Source organism: Hippocampus bargibanti, linkage group LG01 (assembly GCF_051943395.1).
Source record: "Hippocampus bargibanti isolate YZ-2025 linkage group LG01, ASM5194339v1, whole genome shotgun sequence".
In the NCBI taxonomy this organism is placed as follows: domain Eukaryota; kingdom Metazoa; phylum Chordata; class Actinopteri; order Syngnathiformes; family Syngnathidae; genus Hippocampus; species Hippocampus bargibanti.
In genome coordinates, this window is record NC_142734.1 from 37,650,870 (window position 1) to 37,676,596 (window position 25,727).

At 43.2% G+C, this 25,727-nt stretch overlaps 1 protein-coding gene across 3 annotated transcripts; it reads right to left on the reverse strand.

Moving 5' to 3' along the window:
* Window positions 1-921: 921 nt before the first annotated feature.
* Window positions 922-25,693, reverse strand: LOC148904202 (paired box protein Pax-7-like). Of its 3 annotated transcripts, none has more exons than XR_016117576.1 (9): window positions 25,393-25,693; window positions 24,254-24,489; window positions 23,782-23,914; window positions 22,675-22,830; window positions 11,591-11,790; window positions 11,085-11,250; window positions 9,446-9,642; window positions 5,249-5,439; window positions 922-2,488 (listed from the first exon to the last, which is right to left on the reverse strand). XR_016117576.1 is itself a non-coding variant. In XM_089015622.1 (9 exons), exons 1-9 carry the CDS (start codon window positions 25,475-25,477, stop codon window positions 2,373-2,375), a joined length of 1,557 nt encoding a protein of 518 aa, XP_088871748.1. In that variant the 5' UTR covers window positions 25,478-25,684; the 3' UTR covers window positions 922-2,372. The 3 variants fall into 3 exon arrangements, 2 of the variants coding, with proteins under 2 accessions (XP_088871748.1, XP_088871756.1); XM_089015622.1 differs by having other exon boundaries at window positions 5,249-5,516; window positions 25,393-25,684; XM_089015630.1 differs by having other exon boundaries at window positions 5,249-5,516; window positions 23,782-23,911; window positions 25,393-25,681.
* Between the last annotated feature and the right edge of the window lie 34 nt (window positions 25,694-25,727).

Consider the following 25,727-nt stretch of genomic DNA (forward strand, 5'->3'; position numbering starts at 1 on the left):
TGCCGATACGCGACAACTGTTTCACTTCCGAGACTGAACTGATATTGCTCCCGAGTGTACATTCCGATACCAATCCAATTAGATATCAGCAGGAAAGACGAGTCTTTTTTCCCATGCTTTTTTTAACATGATGAAATGTTAGAAGAGACTTGATCAAGTGATTCAAACAAAAGAAGAATTGTCTGCGACAGTAGGTAACGATATTTATTCCAAACATTGGGGTTGAATCAGTGACGTGCAGTCAGTGGAGGCAGGTGAGGCAGTGCCTCACCTGTCACCATGGAAAGCTGTCATGGAAATATCAAATGAAAAAATAAATTAAACAGTTAGATGTATTTAGTGATTTGTACTTTAAAGTTCTTGTCCATTTAACTATACCGTTTTAGGATTTTTTTCAAAATCGCTGAATTTTCACATTTACCGTTCAAATACTAAGCAGAGACGAGCGGTGATGTCATAGATGACGTCAGTGCCTCACCAGCCATGAACCTCACCGCACGTCACTGGGTTGAATGAATTCATTCTCATACACGAGAATGTACTGCATTTGAATAAAATGAATAAAAATAAATGACCCTGAGGAATAACCCTAATAAAGTAAAGAACATCAAATATTACTACATATTTGAAATCATACGAGTTTACTTCAGTAAACTCGGAATCTAATTTTTACATCCACACTGGCGAAAAAACCAGCAAGAGCAGCATTCGGAAATCGGAAGAGACTGCTTGTGTTTGAGGGCTAATATCTGAGATTATGAATGTAGACTGAGATTGGACCAATAAAAACTGAGGCCTTTACACTCGTTACTCGTTAAAAATCTGTGGACTCGCTGGAGTAAAAATCAAATAAATGAAGTAAAACACAGGCACACCCTGTACTGGTTGTAAGCCAATCGCAGACAAAAAGCATTCGCGTCGTTAATCACATTCTGTTTTATTAAATAATCGAAGGTGAGTATAGTTACAGAAGGCAAGTCTTGTTTGATCCACACAAATGTGTCCAAGTCAACAGTGAAGAAAGAACTTGACAATGAATTCCCCGAAAAAAGGACACACTTGAGACAATCCACTGTGGATTTGGCCACAGTATATTCATAAAAATAACAATAATCATAATACAAATTTGATCTGCCTTTTTATTTCTTATTTAGAATGAAACAATGTCCAAAATGGAAAATCTGTAATGTCTCATCGCCAACTACATTTGCTGACGCTCGCATAAAAACACATTGATGAAAAGGTTTCTTCAGCCGCCATGTGTACTTACTTCTTTCAAGGTGTCGGACGTTTCACTTCTTATCCAAGATGCTTCTTCAGCAAACTAAAGTCTTGCTGGTAGTTTCGGCCCTATATATATATATATATATATATATATATATATATATATATATATATATATATATATATATATATATATATATATATATATATATATATATATCTTATCGAAAGAACATAGATGCTCTGAAAGGGGAGTAAGAGAAGCGATTTTCATAAAACAACGAAATCCTTCATGAAACCAGTACGGTGGGGTGAGGTTCAATTTGGATCGTTCGTACAATAGCCTGTTTAGGCAACATAGGATTAGTAATACTGAGGAGGTGATACCGGTGGAAGTGGGGCAATCAGGCCAATCGTTAGTCAGTACAATAGGAACAATCAGTAGGGTTGCAGGGAGTAGTACTCTGCTCCCCGCAACCTGAAAGCAGGGACCAATCATAGCAGAGTCCGGCACCGCCACGTCTGGACAGTAGGGATATAAATATAGGGTCAAAACTACCAGCAAATTTTAGTTTGAAAGAAGTCCAGATGACGGCTGAAGAAACCTTTTCATCGATGGACCACTCCTGTACGACTGAGAGCTTAAAAGCACATAAAAAAAATATTTTGACCTGATTTGACATTGCTTAATAACAATATATTACAAAGATATACATTTTTTTACAATAATATGTCACAAATGATGGATTGTACTTATTTTGAGCGATCTTGAGATTGTCAAAAGGTAAAAAGTAAAAATAAAAGCTTTGAAACAGATCATTGCGATTGCTGGGTGCATTGACACAAAGGGAGCCTTTCAAAAGCCTTCCGATATTTTTCAGGCCCTCTTGAGCCATTTGGACATGAATGAAGCTCTGACTCCCAAAAGGAAGTTTGTCAAATATCCCGACTGGTAATACTTTGCTGGAATGCTCCCATTGGAAATGATGGAAGATGTTAGCTGCAAAATAGCCTCAGACCAAAGCAAATAATGTGCATATTTGCCGCCCTTTCTTTTCTTTTCAAACTCTTGACAAAATGCTACAGCGGCAGGAAGTGAAGGTGAAGGAAGGCTTGCGGTGGCGGTGCCCACGAGGTTGCAATGGGGACTAGTAGGCCTGACCAGTCTCCACCTGCAGCAGTCCCAAAACCCCAGAGTGATCCGACAGCTTGAGCCTGCGCTGGCTGGACAGGCCCGCGTTCTTGGCAAGACAATTCATCGCAGCTGGAGAGAAAAAGACAAAACGGAAGGCCTTTTCTCAAAAATGACATGCAAGAGAAAATACAAGAGCCCACCCTTGATGTTACTGTCAAGAATGTATTCCGTTCTATGCAAAGAGTGTACTACTATGCGGCTCGCTTGCACTCTTCAGCAAATAACCGTTACTGTCTGTCATCATGTTAGATTGAATTGAATTGGTAGAAAAAGAACACGTCGCACGCTTTATGTCCCTCTCAAAGATGTCTTTTGTCATATATTTTTTCTAACGTGGTACTCTATGTTTTCGTACCTTGATGAGATTTGCCCCAAAACAATGAGTTTGCTGCGAATGCAGCTCGCATGTACTCTTTAGCAGACATCTGTTACTGTTCTTTGAATACTATTGAATGGAATTCATCCTAAAATAGCATTTAACAGTCTTGATTTCATTGTAAAGGACAAATGTAAGGATCTCATGACTCATTGATTCTTTTTCTTCAAATGATCCGATTCAAGTGGAATTTTTTCCTCCAATTCTGAAATGACGCATACGGCCGGTCCATTTCAAGTCACACATTTCCACAGTCTTACCTTTTGCGAATCCGACACAAAATATCAAGTTGAAGCATAGAATCGCAGCGCCAAGGTCATTTCTCGACAAACGTGGAAAACAGACCGACATAAACGTATTGGCTTAATTTTGTTGTAATGTGAGCGAGCGGCACCCCCTCCCCATTTTGTTTTGTTGACATGATTCAAAGTGAGCGATAAGAAGACAGCAAGTCAGACAGACTGACAAAAGGCCCAGAATCATCTGCAAAGCCGGCGTTAATGCTCAGCATATTTCTCCCTCGTGGCTCCGCCCCTGTTGAGTTGCCGACGGCTCCTCTTTATGTCAAACGACGCGAGAAGATTGTTGACAGCTACGTGACACGACGCGAGGTGTTTGTGTGCGGATAAGGAGCGCGTGCGTGTCCGTTCGGTTGCTTCTGCGCGCCGAGTGCACCAAAAAAGCAAAGTGTCATCGAAGGAGGAAGAAGAGCATCTATGGGCGGGCAAGTCTGTCATCCGGGAGCACTTTGGGACCCTCCGCGCTTTAGTCGGGCCTTCCATGTGAAGCTTTCCTTTCCGCCGTCAGACAGATTTACACCTTAAACCCCTGCTGAGCAGTCACACTCCTCCGTGTCCAAGGTGGAGTCTATTGAGCGACACGCAAACATGTACACGCGCGCATACATTGCAGCTATTTTGACAGTGGGTTAGGTTCTTTCATCTGTCTGTCAACTGCTTTTTTTTATATACGTACATATATATATATATATATATATATATTTTTTTTTGGGGGGGGGGGGGGAATTAGAGTGAAAAGCCAGAAGTAAAGTTAGTTTTTGCAGGAACAGAAAGAGGACTGAGCCAAAACCTTGACATCCCTGAAAGGATTGTGTCGGGCTTCACGCCAAGAGGCATGTCTTTTTTGAATCCACTGCTCATGTCGAGCAAAATGAAAGTGACTCATGGCTGAAGCCATGACATTCCACGCGGATCCTCCCGCAAGTGATTGCTCAAACAAGTCCGAGATGGCGCCCGAGCCTTGCTTTTCTTTGGCTTGTTTTTGTCCCGCGGTGAGAAGGAAAGGAGCATCAACGCAGAGCGCCGAGGCGTACGTGCAACTGTTGCGGCTCGGACTCGAAGCGGATTGACGCGAGACAATTTCTTTTCGTCGACGCATGCAACAGCTTCGTGTTTGCTTTCAACATTTAGCTTGTAGCAGACGTGCGCATTTCAGCGTGACCGCCCTCATTCCACTGGGAAAAAGGAAGCTTTGATCCTCTCCTCTTTCGTCTCGAACTACTTCATACAACAAGGAGGGCGCAGATGAAATGACTGTGTCTTTATGTCGTATGATTTGTTATTTACTTGTTTTGTTTTTTTCACTACAAGATGGCGCCGCCAGAGTGGCTGCCTTTCCAGCAGCTCCCGTATTTAGTTTTTCTACTTCTTCCTTTCCTTTCCATTTTGTTTCATAACTTTGCCGCTGTGAAATGTCAATTTCTCCACTGCGAGACTAATGAAGGCTAAGCTAACAACTGCCCCGTGCTGCCATTTTTTAGCATCTGTAATTACAATCGATCCCTGTACAGTATAGCCACTTTTTTTTTATTTTGCAAACAAATCAAAGGCGTGTGTGGTGGAAAAGCTTGTCAATCACCCGCGCTACATTCAAGTACAAAGTATTGCTGTGCGGCCATCTTGCGACATCTTGGCGCCAACGAACTATGTTCAATGGTGTCATTTAGACAAAGGTCGCATTGTTGTCACGCTAGCAAAATCAATGGGGTTTCGCAGCAATTACAATTTTGGCTTGTCGCAAGCTTAAGAAAAACTGATCATTGAAGATAAGCAAAACAAAACGGGGTGTATTTGAGAGCTGCTGCTTTTGTGAACGTTGAACATTTTATTTGTGACTCTGCCTTCCCTCAGGATGTCGTTCGTCTTGTTGCGCCCCGATTGACGTGTTTCCGTCAAATGGAAATGCAAATGCTGAAAGCTGTCTTGAGCTTTTTTGTTTCTTTCTAGCTCCTCAATGTTTTGGGGATATTTTGCCTTTTGTTTTTGAAGTGTGACTTTCTTTTCGCTTACCCGACTTACCCGCCGTGCGTGTGACCGACCAACATCACAGCCATACCTCGGGGATAAAATAGAATGCTCTCTGACATCCTGTCAGCAAACGCTCGCTTTAGCGAGACACGCCTCACGCTAAGCCGGGACACCAGCAGGACTTACTCTGGCCGTACTGAGTGTACTGGTAGCCCGCGGCAGCCACGGTGGGGTCCACGCTGTAGTTGGCGGTGCCGTACGTTGGGGGACAGTAGGACTGGGAGGACGGAAGGCTGTCCGCCGTCTTAATGGAGGCCTCCGCCGAACGTTGGCCGCCGGGGGCGGACGCGCCGTGAGGTGGAGGGGCTTCCAACATGCTGTGGAGCGGCGACACAGAGAAGTCGTGTTGGGCTTGGGAGGAAACGCCACTCGGGTTACTCAGGATGCTCATCACCTGCAAAGAGACGCAAGCAGAGGCGTGCGTGCGTGCGTGCGTGCGTGCGCTTCATGCATCCATATCGGACAAATGAGACCGGATCAATGCATCCGTCGGATTCACATTGCCTTTGCGGAATGGGAATCAAACGGCAAATCTCAAGGGGTGGCCATTTTGTCACTTCCTCCTACCTGAAAATGACATCACAAAGACTGGACCAATCGGGGCTCAGCCTACCAATGTCACATGACCAAACAAGTCAGCCATCATCTCATCTCTGAAAGACAATCATTTTTCACGTGGGACGCACATGCACACGCACACGGTACATCCTGGACTTATCGGCTGACAATCATAAACAAACGAGCCTTCGCGTGGCGTGCTGACCTACTTCCGCCGCCGCTCTGCTTGTAGCGTCATCAAATCAAATACGCTTAATTCTCTCCATCCGACATGCGAGTCTAGAAAAGACTTTTAAAATGTGTACAACAACAAAATATATGGACACATTGAGTGTCAGCTGACCAATTCAAATTCCTATTCAGCCTGCCAAATATCAAAGTCACAAATGAGCAAAATTGCAACTCCTAAGTCGAGCTATAATGACCAAACGACGTATTATCAGCGCAAAATCCTTCCAAAGAATAAAAAAGGAAAATAAAATGTGGATTATTGTTTCTTTGGAAGAAAAAAACGGTGAGCCGTGATCAACCTTCCTTCAAATGAATTCCTTCAGTGTGATTCTTTCATTTTGCGGCGGCAGCTAAGCGTCTATGCAAAGTCAAGAGGCATGTGTTTTTGAGCCGACGTCTCACAACCTTGGAGTATGAAGCCACTCATCCTTTTTGATTGCTTGACGTTGGAGTCTGCCACTTGACACACTTGACACACTTGACACACTTGACACACTTGACACACTTGACAGTATGCCCAGTCTAAGGGCTTAATGGCGTACATTTTAAGAGCAGCCGAGACTCATATTGCCGCACGGCTTCCAAGCGCGCACTAAAAGTGAGCTGGATAGCAACACGGATTGTATTTTTCTTCATTTCCTTCTCTCTCTATTATTCTGCAACAAATTCATTTTTTCATCAGAGATGCACGTCTACCTATCTTTTTTCCCGTGCTGATTATTTTCCTTCATGACTGAGGGGATACACATGAACAAATATATTATAATTAATTATATATGCAATGCAATACATATTGATTTACATATCGTGCTTTAACAACAGCTGAAGCTGTAACAAAGCGCTTAACATGGACAACTATCATGTACAATATTCATTCATTTGTTCGTTCGTCCGTCCATCCATTCATTCATTCATTTTCCAATTGTTATTCTCACTGGGGTCAGGGAGTGCGCTGGAGCCTAGCTCAGCAATCTTAGGGCTTTAGGTGGGGGACACCCTGAACCGGTTGCCAGCCAATCGCAGGACACCGAGAAACAAACAACCATCCACGCTCGTACTCCCACCTCAGGACAATTTCGTGCGTTCAATCGGCTTGCCGTGCATGATTTTCTGGAACGTGGGAAGAAACCCAAGCACCCGGAGAAAACCCACGCGGGCCCGGGGAGAACATTCACACTCCACACAAGAAGTTGGTAACTGGAATTGAACCTGGTACCTGTGAAGTCGACATGCTTTTTTGCTTGGACACAGAGACAGAGACAGAGACAGACATTTGTAAACATTTTAAATTGTGCTTTTTTTTTTTTTTTTTTTTACATTTCAAAAATTAAATGACAGGAGCTTTGGCCATTTTTACATCCACTATAAAAATACTCACTAGTGTGAGTGAGAGGGAATGTTGGGGGAGGGAGTAATAAGTGTGAAGAAGCACCTGCGCATCCCCCCAGCCCAGCCAAGCCCACCTTATCTCAGGCCGACAGTTGTCTGGAAACATGAGCAGAGGCCTGAGCTCGTGATGCAGGCAGACAGACAGGCAGGCAGACAGGCAGGCAGGCAGGCAGGCCGGGGGATATGGATCAAAGACACACAGCCACAGAACCAAAGCAGCTCTGATCCCCCAACACTCAAACCAACTCTCTTTTAGCATTACTCGCCCCTCCCTCCCTCCCTCTCTCTCTCCTTCCTCCTCTCTCTCTCTCTCTCTCTCTCTCTCTCTCTCTCTCTCTCTCTCTTTGTGCCTAACATCAAATAGCAAGCTAGAGCGCTTCTCCATGGTACAGGCTACTAAATCTTTTTCTCACAACAAACTGGACACAAAATGAGAGCTTCATTTTGTTTCTCCCTTTTTTACTTGTGTAACGCATTGACATTTTTGGGTCACTGTCAGAAGTGATGGTGTCACCTTCAATGACCTGATTAGAAAATGGTCCATCCAATTCATGCGAGCTCCTCTTTTTGTATGTGAAAGGAAAGCAATTATTATATAGCAATGGTTTCATACCCACTGTTTACCCACTGAGGATTGCAGTTTTTTTTCTCAGCACTCCTTTGAATTGGCAGCAGCCAAACATTCCCTCTCCCCGTTTGAATATATGAAGAAGAGGTTCAAATGTGCACTATATATATATATATATATATAATATGGCTGTTTATAATTGTGTGCACTTCTTGCCAGGTGTTCAGGATCACCATGTCTTCTGTGCAATTGAAGAAAGGAATCAGTGCTGTGCCACAATCGCATGTAAATGCTCCAGATTTTGGTGAAAGGATGACGTTCAAAGTAAACTCGATTGACAGATGAATAGTCGGTGAATGAAAATGAATGAGTGTCATTGATTTCTCCCGCATGAAGCTCGCATGTTAAAACTCTCATTGATGGACCATAAGCTTCCACGCATGGCCATGTTATGAGCCTTTTAAAATACGTATCATATAAAGCGGTCGAAAATAACATCAACTACAACACGCAATGGCTTTTTGAAGGAATTTTTTGCCAAGTGTTTCATTCAAGAGAGCGTCAACGTGTTTTCAAGTAAGCGTCCTCAAAAACAACAATTTCTACAAATCCTCACATCGTCATTTGTTTGTTCAACATGACACAACGTGAAACAACGTCCAATGAATGAATTCAACCAAAACCTCACCTCCCAACTTGTAGTTCCCTCATAAAATACGTTGTGTATTCCCATCACCTTGACCAATAATAAACAGAAGACATGAACTCATTCGAATAAATATGAATCAACAAGCCCTTTGCCAGGAATGGTGTGCTTGCGTGATGATCACTTAGAGTGCAATCCAATAAAAAAATGATCTATGAGCCATTCTGGATCCTGAAATGTGGGAAGTCCCACATGAATTCGTTGTTAAATACCTTGACATCAGTTCTAATCATTCCTCACAGGTGAACAGCAAATGCGGCAAAGAGAAATGATTGTCTTTCATTGTCAAAAGGAGCCTAAAATGTAAGCAGTCAAAGCTACTCGCAAGTAAACCAATAACCATGACAATATAGAGTATAGAATGCAGTCCCTCTCTCTCTCTCTCTCTCTCTCTCTTTTCATGGTAATCCCTAGTGTAAACCAAGACTGCGTTCTTTGGGGATATAGATTTTACTAAATGAAGAGAGCCATGTCTCTTGATACACACGTGGTGTTCTTTGTGTAGTATTAAGCCCCTACAAAACGATTAAAGACATGCCGTAGAGACACCTCTGTTATCCCCAACTCCCCGCAACAACAGAAAATCCCTGTTTTGTCAGAAATCCTCACCTCCCCTGTCTCGTCGACCAAAATTGGACGAACGTAGGTCTGGCAGCTTTGGGAAACTGCGATCAAAACTGACAATCAAATACAGTAAATGGGTGGGTGGTTGGATGAAGTCTGCAGCAAGGATCTGCGTTAGGAGACAGATCCAAACAAAAAGTGACCGTGTTGAGCCTTGCCTGGCCTAACGTCACTGAAATGGGAGCGAGTTCAAAACAAAAGCCAAAATGGACCCCCCAGCCGCCTTCCTCATGCGTGTTAAATTTACCTGCGGGGAAAGCCCGGCACTGACCGGGTTGACGTGGCCGCTCGCTGCAGATGTCATGAAGCTGTCGGAGTAGCCGGAAAAGCTGTGGCGATTGGAAGCTAGACCATAAGCGGAGCTGCTGTCATTGCCGGATAGAGCGCTCTGGTGAATGGTGGAGGGAGGTAGCGCTTGGGGCCGGTGAACTGTACCGCCGCCGTCTGAAGACACAAATCACAGTATGGAGCATACAATCTCAAAATATCACCACAAGTATTGGATTACATTAGATTAGTCTTTATTCGTCTCGCTGTGGACAAATTTACATTTCGCAGCAGCAAGGTGATGAAAGGAAAGGAAGAAGTAGAAAAACAAAACACAGGAGCTGCTGGAAAAAAGGCAAACACTCTTGCAGTGAAAACAAAACACACACAAAAAGCAAATAACAAATAATGATGAAAGAGCAGAGGATCAAAGCATCCTTTTCACCAGTGGATCAGGGACGTCATGGTAAAATGTGCACGTCTGCTTCAAGTTAAATGTTGAAAGCAAACACGAAGCTGTAGCATCCGTTGAAGAAAAGAGACTGTCTCACACCTCCCGTCCCACGTAAATCCACTTCAATTCCAAGCCGAGGCAGTTCCACATTCAAGTAATCATGGCAATCACATTCTCGATCTTAACCCTGTTTCGATTTACTAGCTTCACTTGCTGCTCGCAGATTATGGAGGCCCGCAACCAGACTGTAACTGACCTTGTAATTTCCCCCGTTAGAAACAAAGGGACGGACGGGCCTGCAAATTTGAAAGACGTTTCTTCTATTCAAGTGGACCCTCATCGAGATGTGCTCACCTACTTGCAGATTTTTTTCCCCACAGATTTATTCAATGTATTTATTTTAGTTTTGACACATGCAATATCAAGCCTTTGTTTTCTTTTTGGGGTGTCACAAGATATATATTGACAAATAACAAAAAACAATTTCCATCATTGAATCTTCCAACGTGGCAAGTATGTACATCACAAAGATGTTAAGAGTAGTAAGCGCCAAAATGTGTCTTAACCCCTAACCCCCTCCCGCCTTCTTGGGTATCTCACATTTTTTTTAATCTTAAAAATGGATTAGACACTCTACAACAGGGGTGTCAAAGTCATTTTTTGCCGTGGGCCACATTGTAGTTATGGTTTCCTCTCGAGGGCCGTTATGAATTTGGGGAACCCATTAGAATGTTTAAATCCCTTCAAATATTACATATAGAGCACACAGCAAATTAATGAATAACTCGTTTTCAAATCTGAAGTAAAAAATAATGACTTTTATTGTGGTTGACATCCAAAAAGATGAAATTTTGGCTCAGATTTTAGCAATTTACCAAGTTTGATTTGCTTTCGCGGGCCGAAAAAAAATGATGTGGTGGGCCGGATTTGGCCCGCGGGCCTTGACTTTGACACCTGTGCTCTACAATAACCACAATGTAGGATTTTTGTATCCAACCTAACTAAGTTAACCTCACTGTCAAGCGATCTGCTGGATTTGGAATGGATTTAAGAATGCTAATCATTCAAAGCAAAGCCAACTAAGGTAATATTGAAAAAAAGGCTCGACAAAGTGTCTCCATTTTTTCGACCATCCATTCAAAGAAGATCCAAAGTGCTGCTCTACCTTGGGACAAAATATTGCCGGTGTAGCTGGAGTCTGCCAGTTGGTACGTGGCAAGCGTTGGCATCCCTGTTGGCGGAAATCCGCCAGGCAACAGATGGTTGAAAGCCGTGAGCTGACTGGCTCCTGCTTGTTTTCGCCATCTGGCCCTGCGATTGCTGAACCACACCTGCGCCAACACGTTGAAGAACAGGACAGGACAGGACAGGACAGGATCAGTGTCATCCACAACATTTTGCAACCAATTGAAAAACGGCAACATGGACTTTTCAGCTTGTTCTTGGCATGACGCCCAATTATTTTCATTGATTCTTTTGGTTTGTACCTTGTGAAAGTTATTTTCTGCCTTGGTTAATTGGTGAGCAGAGTTTCCGGTCAACCATAGGGAACAATGCCTCAATTTGGGGTGTTCAATCGCATGTAACGAATGAGCATGTCGAGTATGATGAAGAAGGAGCAACTAAGGGCTCAAGGTCATGCTTGGCCAAGGACTTGGAAACATGTCTTACCTGCACTCGCGCCTCAGTGAGTTTGGTCATTTGGGCCAGCTCTTCTCTGGTGTAAATATCAGGGTAATGGGTTCTTTCAAAAGCCTTCTCCAGTTCTTCCAGCTGCTCTGCTGTAAAAGTGGTACGACTTCGGCGCTGCTTCCTCTTGAGGGGCAGATCAGGCTCCGACTCCACATCTGACACTTCATCCATTCGACTGCCTGTTCAAAAATATTCACATTCGCCATTACTTGGTGCCGTCTTGCTTCATTAACAATAGGTGTGTAGAACATTTGGTTGTATTTGCAATTTTATACCACATGTGCATGTTTTTTTTCTTCCTTGGCAAACCAAAGAAAGATGTTCACAGTGCCCGATATTTATTTATTTATTTATTTGCACCAATGAAAGTTTACACGTGAAACAATATTTGGACGGACTCACACATAAACCCCGCAAAAGGCCAATTCTGTGTTGTGTAAGGTGAAATGGAGCCTCGTTTGCCATATTGGGAAATGTAATGTCAAGTCAGCCTCTTTGGTTTCTGATGGAAAACAAGACAGGCTCGGGGTCGAGTGAATAAATAGGGAGCTAATGGAGCCAAGCTGTCACGGTCTTGGGGACTTCTCTTGGGGGTCAGTTGCCACGGCCTCACTTCAAAAGACAATCCACCAGTGTCCCCCAAGCTTTCAGTACAAATAGAAGACACACCTCAGGGGGTTGTCAGGCCATAGGGCCGCAAGCAAGCAAGCAAGCAAGCAAGAGCTGGGCAAAGTCTTGACTACTGACTCAATGGTGCCCCAGGGCATCTTGAAGGAGAGCGAGCACATGCCGACACTGCGTTTGCTCAAATACAACCAAACTTTTTGCCAATCTCATTCCAAGTGACAACAGCCATCACGCAGCTTTTTCACGTGTAACAACAATGGAAAGAGATATTTCAGCTGACAATTTGGACTAGGCTACACCTGAGTTCCAACTTTGGCGGATCTGATCCAGGACTCAGTATGAGATCAGTAAGCCCCTGAAACATTGGTCAAATCAATTCATTCAATGCCTTATTATTATTCATATTCCATTCATTCTTACCGCCAGTGCTTCTGCATGATGTTTTCTGACCTCAGCATTGATTTTTTTTCCAGTATTGGCAGACAAAGGCATTATTATTATTATTATTATTATTATTATTATTAGTTATTTTGAATTATTAAAAGAATCTCTGTATCATGGCACAACTAGTGTGTGCGTGTGCGGGCATGCGTGTGTGTGCGTGTGTGAGAGCGTGTGTGAGCGTGTGTGTGTGTTTATGGTTTGCGGGCGGATGACTTGCGCTGAGCATGAAAATAGGGCCTTAACGGACAATTTATAGTCATCCTTGAGAGTTTTGAACAGCGCTTATGAATATAATGTCAATTAAAAAAATACAAATTAATGAATCCAAAACGAATTGTTGGTTTGGGAAATGTGAGAAGAATCCCTGAAAATCCTTTTGGGAATATGCATAGTCCACACACGGAAGGGCCAAAAGGACGTCCAAAACAACTAATCATTTGTCCATCCTATATTGAAGCATTTTTTGGAACAATGGGGATGATCTTGGCATGGGCGAAAAAAAGGTCAATGCGATGCACATCATGTGCAGCTTGCCAGACCATCGACTCATCAAATTAAGCGTCTTTGGCATAACGTGTTGCAAATATGCTGCAGAGGAATAACAACCACACTGACGTGTGGCAGTGAGAATATGATTAGCATAACGTTGGTTTTATTCAAATCCCTGCCATTGTGTGAAGCCACAAAAAGTTACCAGAGAAAAAAGAAGAGCACATCAAATTCATTTAGACCTGCAAATTCCAGCCAACGCCATTTCTTCGTCGTCTCTCTCTATAATGGCACATTCTGATTACCTAATGATGATAACATTAATTCAATTTTGCTGTTTGACTTCACATTGGCAAATTCATTTGGGCTAATGTAATTGAGATGCCAAATGAATACAAAGACAGAGATAGTGCTCCGTTCCTCTGCGGTAACAGCTTTTTCTTTGTTAATCTTCCCTTGTTTGGGAAGGCTGAACGACGCCGTCTTGCAACAAAAAAGGACAGCATTTACCAAATTAATTATTTGGTTGTGTTTGTTTTACATTTGGTATTTAAAGTATTTTGTACAAATCGGATTAATGACAGCCTTTTATTTAAAACTGATCATTATGACCTCTGCAGGGGTAGATGAGGAATATCAAATTCAGGTTTGGTGCCGGATATTGTGCACATGGTTAAACTGTAGCTCGTCAATCACAACAGCCCTCGAGAGGTAACCGTAAGTTCAATTAATGACTTTGGCACCCTTGACCTATGCTGTACCATCAACCCTTTCGATATGTCCAAGCGACAAGAGAATTGTTGGCCCAACAACAATGGCTACCGCTGGGCAATAAGGATCTTCGACTGATACGTTGTTTTTTTTTTCAAGCTTTCAAATGAGGCCCAAGTACTGTGATTTATTCCCACAAAGCGACTCTCCACTTGGCACCAAAAGTCTCGCCGTCAACAAAACCTGCGCCACGACGCCCTCATTGTTTCATTTCACTATTGTTCCTGCCTTTTGTGTCACCGCGCCTCTATTTAGAAACAACACATGAGGCAAAAGTGTAGCGTAAGCGGCACCGTGCAGATTTACACTGATGACTTTCATACGTGCCAAGAGATTTAGGAACTTTGCGCCGAATGGTGTTGGTTGGGTGGAAAAAATATTTGGGAAAACCACAACTTTTGCGGCCTCGCTCACGCAACCCATCTAGTTTTCTTCAAAGATGTACGCAAAGGCAAACAACGTCCGCTAAGGCTATACTGTCGTCTAGTGTATATCATATGGAAGTGGCATTGAAGTAAATCCGGCCCACACAAAGATGCTGCCTTGTTGTGGGCATTATGTCTTAGCAAACTGCTAGTAACTGCTAAGTCCTGATCTCCTTTCCGCCTTGGACTCTTGCATGCTCACGTCTTTATTTAGTAGATAAAAAATAAATGAATAAAAATAGCCGTAAACTGAAAAAAAAAAAAAAAAGCACACTATTAATAAACAGTGATATGTATTCGAGCTGTGAGCAACTATGATAAGGAGAGGCCCTCTGAAGATATGCTTGACACAGCCACAGGCTTAAAGAAAGCAAGCAGGGGAATGTTTTTTCAGAGCAATAAAATTGTTTTATTGTGAGAGATGGGAATTGACAATGATATGTGCCTGCTGGCTAAAACGCACTCACTGATGTGTTTCTTTGCAATTGATAGATAGCTCACAAGTGTGTACAGTATGGTTAAAAATCCACATTTCATCAGTGATGCATCCATCTGATTGGCGTTATGATGAGAGATCCGATATCAATGCGAAAAGGCAAACTACTCCATCTACAAATCTACCACCATCACGGTAATTAGGCGCAGTTTGAGCAGCACTACACGAAATTTCAAAGAAAAAGGGCTGTTTTAAATCATGCAGATGAAAAGGCTCACACATAGATTTGATGAAGGATAAATGTTTATAAAAACAACAATTCGAAAAGAATACATAGAAATGTATTGCACCTTCAAGTCAAAGACAACCAAACTGTAACTTGAGATATTTTCATTCATTTCAATATCTTTTTCCTCATTGTATTTCTACAAGAGGACTATGTACCATACTAGGAGAATCAAGTACGTATATTAAAGTGAAATGTTGACTGAAAAAAAACTGAGCGGAGTACAGATCATGATTAAAACGTATAGTGGTGGCAACGGAAGCCCAAGATGGCTGTACTTCCAACAATGCAAAGAGTAGTGAGTGGACACGAGGAGCCCTCCTCCTGCAGACGTACATTAATTCCAAGTGGGAGCATTAGAAATGCAGATCGGCTTGGCAGCGCACGCTCTAAGCTTTCCTTTCAGCGTTTTGCTGTTGTCTACTTCAATCGCGTCAATGCGAGGGAGTCTTTTCAGAGGTATTCATACATCTGCCTTCGGGCCACAATGCTTGCCACTTTATAAACTGTCAGCCGGCGTGCCTCAAGTATTTGCTTCACATTGTTTCCTTTTCTTCAATGGACAGCAGCCTCCCAGCCCAGCGTGCCCGCACCCGGATGGCCGACGCGCACGCAAAATACAAGCCCGCCAAAAGTTGGGATGGACACTATGGATGTCCTCTTCTTGGCCATCGAGAGTTGATGCTTCAACTTTAGCTCCCCCTCTCACAAAAACAGGTCATTCGTACGGACAGTAGCCACCCTGTGTGTACACAGCAGCTCACGTGACATTTCTTTTAGCAATTCCAGTCATAGCTCACAATGTACGATGTGGGCCAAACCGTTAGGTACTACTTCTTTGCGAATCACATTGCTCCAATCGGGCAGTCAGGAGCGGTCAAAAGCCCACACATTTGACTGACTTGTCTACTTGTTCACATTTCCAAGGTCCGTTTGTGTTCGTTGAAAGAAAAAAACACCAATGTCCGATGATCAATACATCCATCCATTTTCCAGATCACTTTATCCTCACGAGAGTTGCATTCTGGAGCCTATAAGAGCTGTCTTCGGACAGTAGGTGGGGGACACCCTGACCTTCTAGCCAACCAATCGCAGAATTATTCATGCAAAATATCAACCATTCACGCTCACAATCACACCCAGGGACGATTTTAGTGTTCAATCAGCCTGCTACGCATGTTTTTGGAATGAGGGCGGAAGCCACAGTAATAATACGTGTCTTTTCCAAAGTTCTTTTGGCCCACACATCAGCTCTTCTCAAACGTTTTGAATCGTTCTTGGATTCTTGTTTGTAAATAGTACTGTAAAAACCTTTGAATAACACTGAAAACAAAACCTTGAATAACACTAACTTTTGTTTGGAAAAATCCCAAATTAGTCGGGCATTATTAGTCACTGATATGCTTCGCATATAGTACGTAAAAGTACATGATTGGAAAACACTTGAAAAACAGTGCTTATGACATTTTCAAGCTAAGTCGAGCTTACTAAAATCAGTCAGCGCAAGAAAGACTTTTGAAAATGTGCTTTGAAAGACTTTCATTGTTGGTATTGGGGGAAAAAAGCATTTTATCCTGCAATTAAAAGCGTTTATATCTCGTGGTATGTTTTGATTCTTTCATATTAGTCAATTAGACAGTAATGGATACCAGCAAATTTTGGATATGAGATAAGCATATAGAGAAATACAACAGATTTTTCAGGCCAATTATTGGGGGCCGGTTATTCACAGCATTTTACGGTATGTGTCCTAAAATGTGTAGTTTGAATGTGTCATCGTGGTTGTTGTGGAGAAAAAAAAGGTAATGAACACAACAAAGCTAGTGGTGATATTTTGCATGAATAATTCAAGACATATGGCGGGAAAAAAAAGCGGGAATTAAATTGAGTGGACAATGATGAAAAGACGGAAGTGAATTTTCACCAGGAAAGTCTATTTGACATTGTCTGTCCTGCAGCTACTGCAAACTAGTCGGCGAGGAAAGGAGCCCCCGAATGTTGTCAAGCTCATTTCAGTGGATCGGTCCTCGCTCCAGTCGAAGCTTGACATCCAAGTCAAGTCACCGCTTTCAAGTCCTCGCCATCCAAACACCTTCAACTCGCTCGCGGCGCCGGGCGTTTGTTTCAAAGAGACGTAAGACAATGTCCCTTCCGTAGGAGAGCAAACATGAAGAGGACAGATGCCACGAGAGCGGCCAAGTCTTCACTTTTCCTCCACTTTGCCTTGCTATATTGTCACGTGATTGCCATTGCGCTAGCAGCAAGCTAGTTGTTCGTGGGATCCCCCAAGCAGGCTGGGCTGGTGACAGCCCTCAAGTCCACGTTGCCTGTTGGCTCTTTGTTGGCTCCCCTTTTGTTCCCCGATCAGGCTCCCGTCGGCTCGCCGGACAAGATTCGTGGCATTTGTCGGCCAAATGAAAGGAGGATTACGTGAACAGCCCATCGCAGGAGGAGCAGATTCTTCTTCTCTTTCACCCCTCCGAGCCCAGCGGCGGCCATTTAGAAAGATTTGTTTTGGAAAAGACACCCCCGGATCAGTCCCAATCAGGACAACGGTGAAAGACTGTCAACAAGTAGCTCACTGTTGATTTGTACCCAATTTGGCGATTGCCAACAGTTGTTTTAAACAGCGTCCAAAAACAAAACCGAACAACAGGCTGCATATTTGTCACGTGGCAAAAAGTAACTCATTAATACAGCTTCTTTTTCAAATACGTATATTAATATCTTATTTTTTCCTTTTGATTGCAAAAAGAGGTTCATGGCACTACACCGATAAACAAGCAAAAGGGTTAACACTATTTTAACTCATTTTCACTCTCATTGCAGGACCCACCGAATGTTGAGTTTTAGGACGACATAATTCAATTCAGCGTAAGAAACCTTGGATTCTTTTCTTTCACCAGAAAAAAAGAGCTCATTCCTAAATGATATGGCACTGGAGTTATATGAGCTTGAAATGAGGGCGGCTGTCCAAAATGCAATGCAATACATACATATTGATTGATATAGCGTTTTAACAACAGCTGAAGCTGTGACCGAGCGTTAACATGGACAAAAGGCAAATGCTGCCCCCTCATGGAAGAGAAAAACATTGCCAGAAGTCTGGCCAGCGCTTTATCGGCACCCCCCGCAAGAAAAAAAACAAAACCCGAAGAAATTTGCAAATCCACGTGACACTTTTCATTTCCCGAAGAAATTTGGGAATGACAGCCAATGAGTTAAAGGCCTTAAGGATCCACTTGTTTTTAATTCCTTTGGGCAGCTTCTTCCACTGAAATGGAAGAGTCCAGATACGTCTTGTCATTTTGGAACTGGAACCGGAAAGAAGATTTTCCTAAAAATGATCTGTGATTAATTTTGGAATGTCACAAATGTGACAAGCTAACATACATAACTTATGTGGGCTGTTCTTTTGAAAATGGTGGTAGAAGAAGAAAAGAAGAAAAAAAACATCATCGGGAGCAGGGATATGTGCGTTTGCGTGCGTGCGTGTGTGTGTGTGTGTGTGTGTGTGTGTGTTTATTTTAATGTCCCCGTTTCTTTGGTATGAGACAGCAAGGGGGAAAGGGGAGGTTAATCCTAGTTCAATACACTGACGCGCAGCCCAGGATGGAGCCTGTGACGATTGTGTTATCTCCGGCCAACATTTGGGTCCCCTCACAATTCCAGTCCGGAAGAATAGCTCCGAGAGAGCGCATATGGAGTGGAGGAAGCGCAGGTGCCCGCGGAAACATGCCATCAATAGCTGCAACGGACGCGGACAACAGTCCCTGTAGACGGCCGCTACAATTGTCTCTACCTTGGTTGTCAAAGCATCGCCCTCTCAAGTGAGCACAGAGGGACACCAGCGCATAAACCCATGCAAACACATCCAATACAAGTCTTTTGAAGATGGACTCAACAAATTCTTGTATTCTTTTCAATTGACATATCATTCAGCCCTCTCTCGAGCCTTTAGTGCAAGATGTTAGGGAGCGGCTACAGAGTCCATCTGAGTACATTTTCGGACCAAATGGAGATACATTTGGTCCAATTATTATATAGTAGATACAAATGTAGATACTCGCAAGCGCTTACATTCGCATTGAATCCAAATTTTTGAGTCTCCTTAAGGCCCACCTCGCACTGAGCGTCAAAGCTGACCCTGCCTAAACAGGCTCAACACAAGTAAATCAGCAAGTCATTAAATAAATAAATAAATACATACATACATACATAAATAGGGCATAAATAAATTAAATGCATATATAAATAAATGATTTAAAGAATAAATAAATAAAAGGGCATAAATAAATGAATCAATAAATAAAAAGGCAAAATAAACAAACACATAAGTAACTAAATAAAAGGGTGTGCATAAATAAATAAACAAAAAAGGCATAGTTAATGAATCAATAAATAAAAAGGCATATAATCAACAAAAATGTGAATAAATAAATAAATAAATAAATAAATAAACGTGAATACATAAATGAATGGATAAATACATGAATAAATAGATCAATAAAAGTCTGCAAAATAGAGGCACACACCAGGCGATTGACCCCATGCATGCAGCACAGGAAATCAACTCGCGCCAATGGGAAAAAAGCCCCCCTGCTGTTGTCATCAACTGCTGTTGAAAACAACCTTTTGAAGCTCTCCCCTTGCGTGCCTACGTTGTGAGTATTACGTTCCAGAGCACCACATGCAGCAATAAGTGAAATATGAGATCTAGAAATGCCCCATTTAAATCTAGCATATGCGTTTGTATAGCTTTTAAATGTATCTAGATCTTCAGACATATGTTCAAATAATTTTGACAAATATAACTTATTGAGGGGGAAAAGGAGAAATGCATAACGTCCCTGCCAAGAATATATTCTAATGAACATTGTCTGAGAACCTAAAATATCATGAGGGATCTAAAAATAATAAAATCCTGTGACTGTAAAGTGTCCTTGAGAGTTTTGAAAGGCGCGTTTAAATGAAATGTATTATTATTATTATTAGAGATCAAAATAAAATAATATCATTTGTCTAAGTTACCAAGTGAATTTCTAAATCCAGACTCAACTCATTGCAGTCGATTTCTATAGGTATTGAAGGGAATTCACATCAAATAATCGTATATAAAAACTAGGCGAAACTAAAATACTGTTTTCATTCTTTCATTTGTCAATTTTACTGTGAACGAATCCAAATTGTCCTTAGGTGTGAGTGTGAGAGTTACTGTCGAAGGTCTTTGTGTGCCTTGCGATTGGCTGGCAACCAATCCAGGGTGTCCCCCGACTCGCGCCCAAAGACAGCCGAGATAGGCTCCGGCAACCCCCGCGACCCTCATGAGGAATAAGCGCTACGGAAAATGGATGGATGAAACAATATCAAGACGGCGCCGCGAGAGTGGCTGCCTTTCCAGCAGCTCCTGTGTTTGGCTTTTCCACTTTCATTTCTTTCATGACTTTGCTGCTGTGAAATGTACATTTCTCCACTGCGAGACTAATAAAGGCAAATCCAATCCAATCCAATCCAATCCAATCCAATCCAATATGGTGCGCTTCCACCTAGCGGTCAATGATGTAATTACACTGAAGCTAAACCAGAGGGAGAAGAAAAAACAGCAACGATTCTAGCCACAAAATACATCTCCAATATCACGTGCTGTGACGAAGGGGGAAATGGCGGTATATTTCTTTCATTGAAGCCCAAAGAGCACTTGTGAAGAAAGAAGCCAATTCCCCTGCATGGCTACTGTCGCTACACTCGACAAACAGAGAGAGAGTGGATATCGAAGAGGCGGTTGCTTCGACAGTTACTCTCTGTGCTTTTTCATCCACGGGGACACATGATGTGTATATTTGGAAATATTACTGAGGGAGGAGGACGAAGATTCGAACCGCACTTCACCACTCGACCACTGTATACAGTTTCCACCGCATGCGCGCACCTTGATGCGTCGTTGAAATCGTTCCTTCTCACGTAAACCCGAATGCCTCTGAGGTTGCGTCATTGCAGTGTCAAGGATTGAAATGTCACGGACATGTCAAAGTCAATCTGATGAGAAGCAAGCCTTCTTTGGTTTCAAAAGAGAAACTAACACGTGCAGCAACACAGATAGACGTCTCCGCGCACTTGTGTTCATTTTCTCAACATATGCTCACGTTATCCATCACAAACAGGTATGATCTCAATCACATATTTAATAGATCGCCTTCTTTCGTCCAATGAGGGGAAATTCACTTTAGTTTTATTGATTGATTTTAAAATGCACATTTTTTAAACCACCATTAAAAGGAATCTACCATATCGGTAACACGTTTTGAAGACACGTCGATATTTCAAGTGTAAAATGTGTGTTTTTAACTTGAAAATGGTTCTGTGTGAGCAGTGTGTTGAGAGAGGAAGGTCAAAATAGAAAACACAAAAGGTTACTTCTTCAAAGAAGGGGCCTCAGAAGGAAGCCCTTTGTCCACTGTTTCGCATTACACGTCATTCGCAAAGTTAGACAAAATACCTTCTTTTTTTATTATTGTGGTTAGAATCTTTGTGCATTCATCACACAGTTAAGAAAGGTTCTTTTTTTGTCGTTATTTTAACACATTAATAGTCGTTCACTAAATTGTGGCACTTTATTTATATTTTTGATTTCGAATTTTGACCGTTGTTTGTTTTGAATGTGTGAATTTGAAAGCCAGAGTGTTTCTCACAGAATCCTCATTTTAGTGCGTGTGTGTCAATAGGACCCCTGCATGCAAACGCATCGGGACAAACCAGGGAAATAAATGGAATTGCTAGTCCGTATTTGAAGGCAAACGTTCAAGCCTCATGAATGTTTCCTCCCCGCGGGCTTGACATGCGCCGCGCGTCAAGTGAGCTGCCCAAAAAGATGAAAGTGAAAAGAAATAAAAGCTCAATTTAATCTGCTTTGGAGCCCCGCGAGGGAGCGCGTCGTGCGTGCCCGCGAGCCTAATATAGAAGAGTGAGGGCTGATAGGGGATAAATCTATTTCTTACCATGCCTCGGAGCTATTACATCTCTCCAACACGGATGCCTATTCAGCACACAACACTTTCATTAGCAGCCGGAGTCCCAGAAATCTTCCGGTGATTAGAAGATGACAGACGCGTGCACCGGGCTCATTTCAAAGAAAATAAAAACACATCTTTGCTTGAAACGAGGACGGAAGATTATTGTCAGTCCATTTATTTGACTCGAACCGAAATAAAAAAAGGACATGTCTACATGCAAAAAAATGCAATGCTCCGTACGTATTTTTTGCTTTATGAAAAACGACAGCCCCTGTTTTGTATATTTCCCTCGTTTGTTGAAAAGTAGTTTGTTTTCCTGACGACTGTAAGGTTAAATTGTGGCTGACGTCGACGAAAGAAGCCCCGAGCGTAATTGATATGACTGCACGCGTCTCTCGCCAAGCAGTAAGCACGGAATTAAGCCGCTCCCCGCGGGCCTGACACTTCATCAATAACGCATGAGAAATAATAAGGGGGTTCCTGTCTGGGGGCGCGGAGACAAAACGAGCCCCACTTGGGCCCAATTTGTTGTGAAATCCCCGTGGCGTGGCGCGGCGCGGCGCGGCGTGGCCTACCTTTGTCTCTGAGGATGCCGTCGATGCTGTGCTTGCTTTTCTTGACCTCCTCTTCGTCCTTTTTAAAGCAGTCCTCGTCTTCTTCGTCCTCGTCTTCGTCTTGGTCGTCGTCCTTCTTGCCAAAACGGGCTCGCAGTATTCGACTGATGGAACTCACTACAACGCACACACAAAAAAAAAAAAAACATCAGCATTATTCATTACAATCGGATTATTGTTAGTAGTACTACTACTAACAAAGTAGTACTAGTAGCAGTAGTTACGTGTATTAGTACTATTAATAAGGGCGGCACTATTAATAATGTATATTTATTCATCAGATTTATTTTGCAAAAATGTATTTCTTTCATTAAGATATGAATGTGCGCGTGTGCGTGAGTGGGTACGGGTAAGCACGTGCGTGTACATTATATGTGCGTGGGGGGTGTATGCGCGGGAACGCGAACTTGTGGTTTTGCTCGCGGACGTGTGCGCGTGTGTGTGTGCGTGTGCGTTTTAATGTGCGCGCGCGCGTGTGTGTACGCGTAAGTGTGCGTGTGTGCGTACGTGCGTTTCCACGCGTGTGTGAGTGTGTGCGTGCGCGTGTGTGTGTGTGCGTGTGCGTTTTAATGTGCCTATGTGTGTATGCCCAACCATGTGTTTTAATACGGGCGCGTGTACATGTGTGTACGCGTAAGTGTTCGTGTGTGCGTTTGTGTGTGTGTGTGTACCAAATAATAATAATAATAATAATAATAATAATAATAATAATAATAATAATAATAATAATTATTATTATTATTATTATTATTATTATTATTATTATTATTATTACAATAATAATAATAATAATACACAATGAAAATAATAACAATGCTAATAATACTAATAGCAATGATGATGATGATGATGATGATGATGATGATACTAATACTACTACTACTACTACTACTACTACTACTACTACTACTACTACTACTACTACTAATAATAATAATAATAATAATACTAACAGTAATTGTAATCGCGATTGTTGCGTATTTGAAAGTCAGCGGCGTTTTGGCAAGCAAGAGGAAGAAGGGCGTAAGGAATGGAGGAAGGCAAGAAGTGCGCTCGCGAGTTGGTGACCTGAAGGGAGGCTGCTCCTGTCGCACACGCCGTCCTTGAGCAGTTTGTCTCGGATCTCCCAGCTGAAGAGTCCCGGGCTGTGGCTCTTGTACTGCTCGATTCTTTTCTCCACGTCCGGCGCGGCGACCTGCTGCTTCGGGCCCAAAAGGACAAAGGCCGCGTCACTCGCGTTCGCGGCTCGGCGCTTTTCTAATCGCGTCGTTACACGTGCGATGCATGTCGATATATTTGCTCGATATTAATTCCAACACGGCAAATTCAAGCGATTAGTCATTTGACGGGGAAATCGATTCCAACGTGCCGTTCCGAACGTTTTATGAACAATTTCCCACAGCCCCCAAATTCCACTTTTACAAATAAACCGCCCAACGTCGGCGAGATTTGACTTTTGGAAGGCCGACTTTCGCGGCCGTCCATTTCCCGAGCTTTTCATTTCCGCGCAGTGCGCCGCGATCGTCGTCGGAAGGCTTACCCTGGGCTTGCCGCCCCCGATGGCCCCGGGCCGGATGGAGCCGGTCTCCTGGTAGCGGCACAGGATCTTGGACACGCAGCCGTGGGAGACCCTCAGCTGGCGGGAGATGACGCACGGTCGGATCCCGTGGTGGGCCATCTCCACGATCTTGTGGCGAACGTGGTTGGGCAGGGGGCGGCCGTTGATGAAGACGCCCCCGAGCTGGTTGACTCGACCCTGGCCTAAAGGGGTCGACGCTGCGTGGAACCGCCACGCGCGCGCGCGCGGGGGACAGACAGAACTTATTGTTTGACGGCCTACTTCGACAGCTGGCTACAGGCCTACGTCGCCTCGCGAGAAACGATTCTTTTCGCGAGCGGATCAATATTCGACACGGCAGGTTTCGTTGGTTTTCCTTTCGTTTCGAATCAGTCCGCAAACGATAGAACAACACCTGTCACGCATTCCTATTTTAAATGCTAGTAAACACATTTCAGGGAAAGAGCCGCGAGAAATGGGATGAAAACGCAACGGCGAGCAAGGTGCAAGACGTGGATGTTATTTATCGAGTTTATGATTCATATCGCCGATTTTCAATGAACGGAAATTTCAGTGACAACAAGAAGCACGTTGACTACATTATTTTTCTCCATCGCAGATGTGCAACAGCACGTTTTCATTTCAAATCTACAAATCTATCAAACCTGTGATCAATGTTCAATTCGCTTTGTTAGAATGTGTGAGCTGGCATCAATGAATTTTAAAATGGATGATTTTAGTGCGCTCATTGATTGGCAATAAAGTGTTAAAAACGGTCGTCGCAAAACCACCAGATGAACCACGCGGGCGACCGATCGTGGCAATTAATATTCGACGGGCGCGTACAATAAAAACATGCAGATGATATTTCCCAGTGTTTATTTTTGTGCTTATAATCCTCCGATGTCCCACTGAAAGAAAAATACGGTCTTTCCCCTACGCAGTGCTGTTTTCCATCCACTACGACGATATAAACCTATTTAAGAACGATTGATGTGCATTATTGTTGCTACAAAGACACAATCTCTCGGGATCACAATTAAAAGTAAAGATTGTCCCGTACCCCCCCCCCCCCCAAAAAAAAAAAAAAAAAAAAAAAAAAAAAAACAGCTGGTGGGTACCTTCCAGAGGGAAGCCGGTCCTCGGGTAGTTCTGTCCAGACGTCGGGCGCATCATCCGCGGCACGCTTCCAGGCAACGTCGTCATGATCGCCCACTTGAGACGTGCAATCAACGGATCTGACAAACAACTTGGACCCCCGCAAATCAAATGTGACGGCCACTTTGACTCCGGCGCCTTGGAGAAAGCGATTCATGCGTTCAAGGGCGTGGAAAGTGGGCTTCTGGAGATGCCGAGGCCCACGTGGACCGCGTCATGTGTCACAAGCGCTTGCGGGGCGCCACCACTTTGGCACTCTGGTGGAAATGCATGGGCAAAGTGTGTGTGTGTGTGTGTG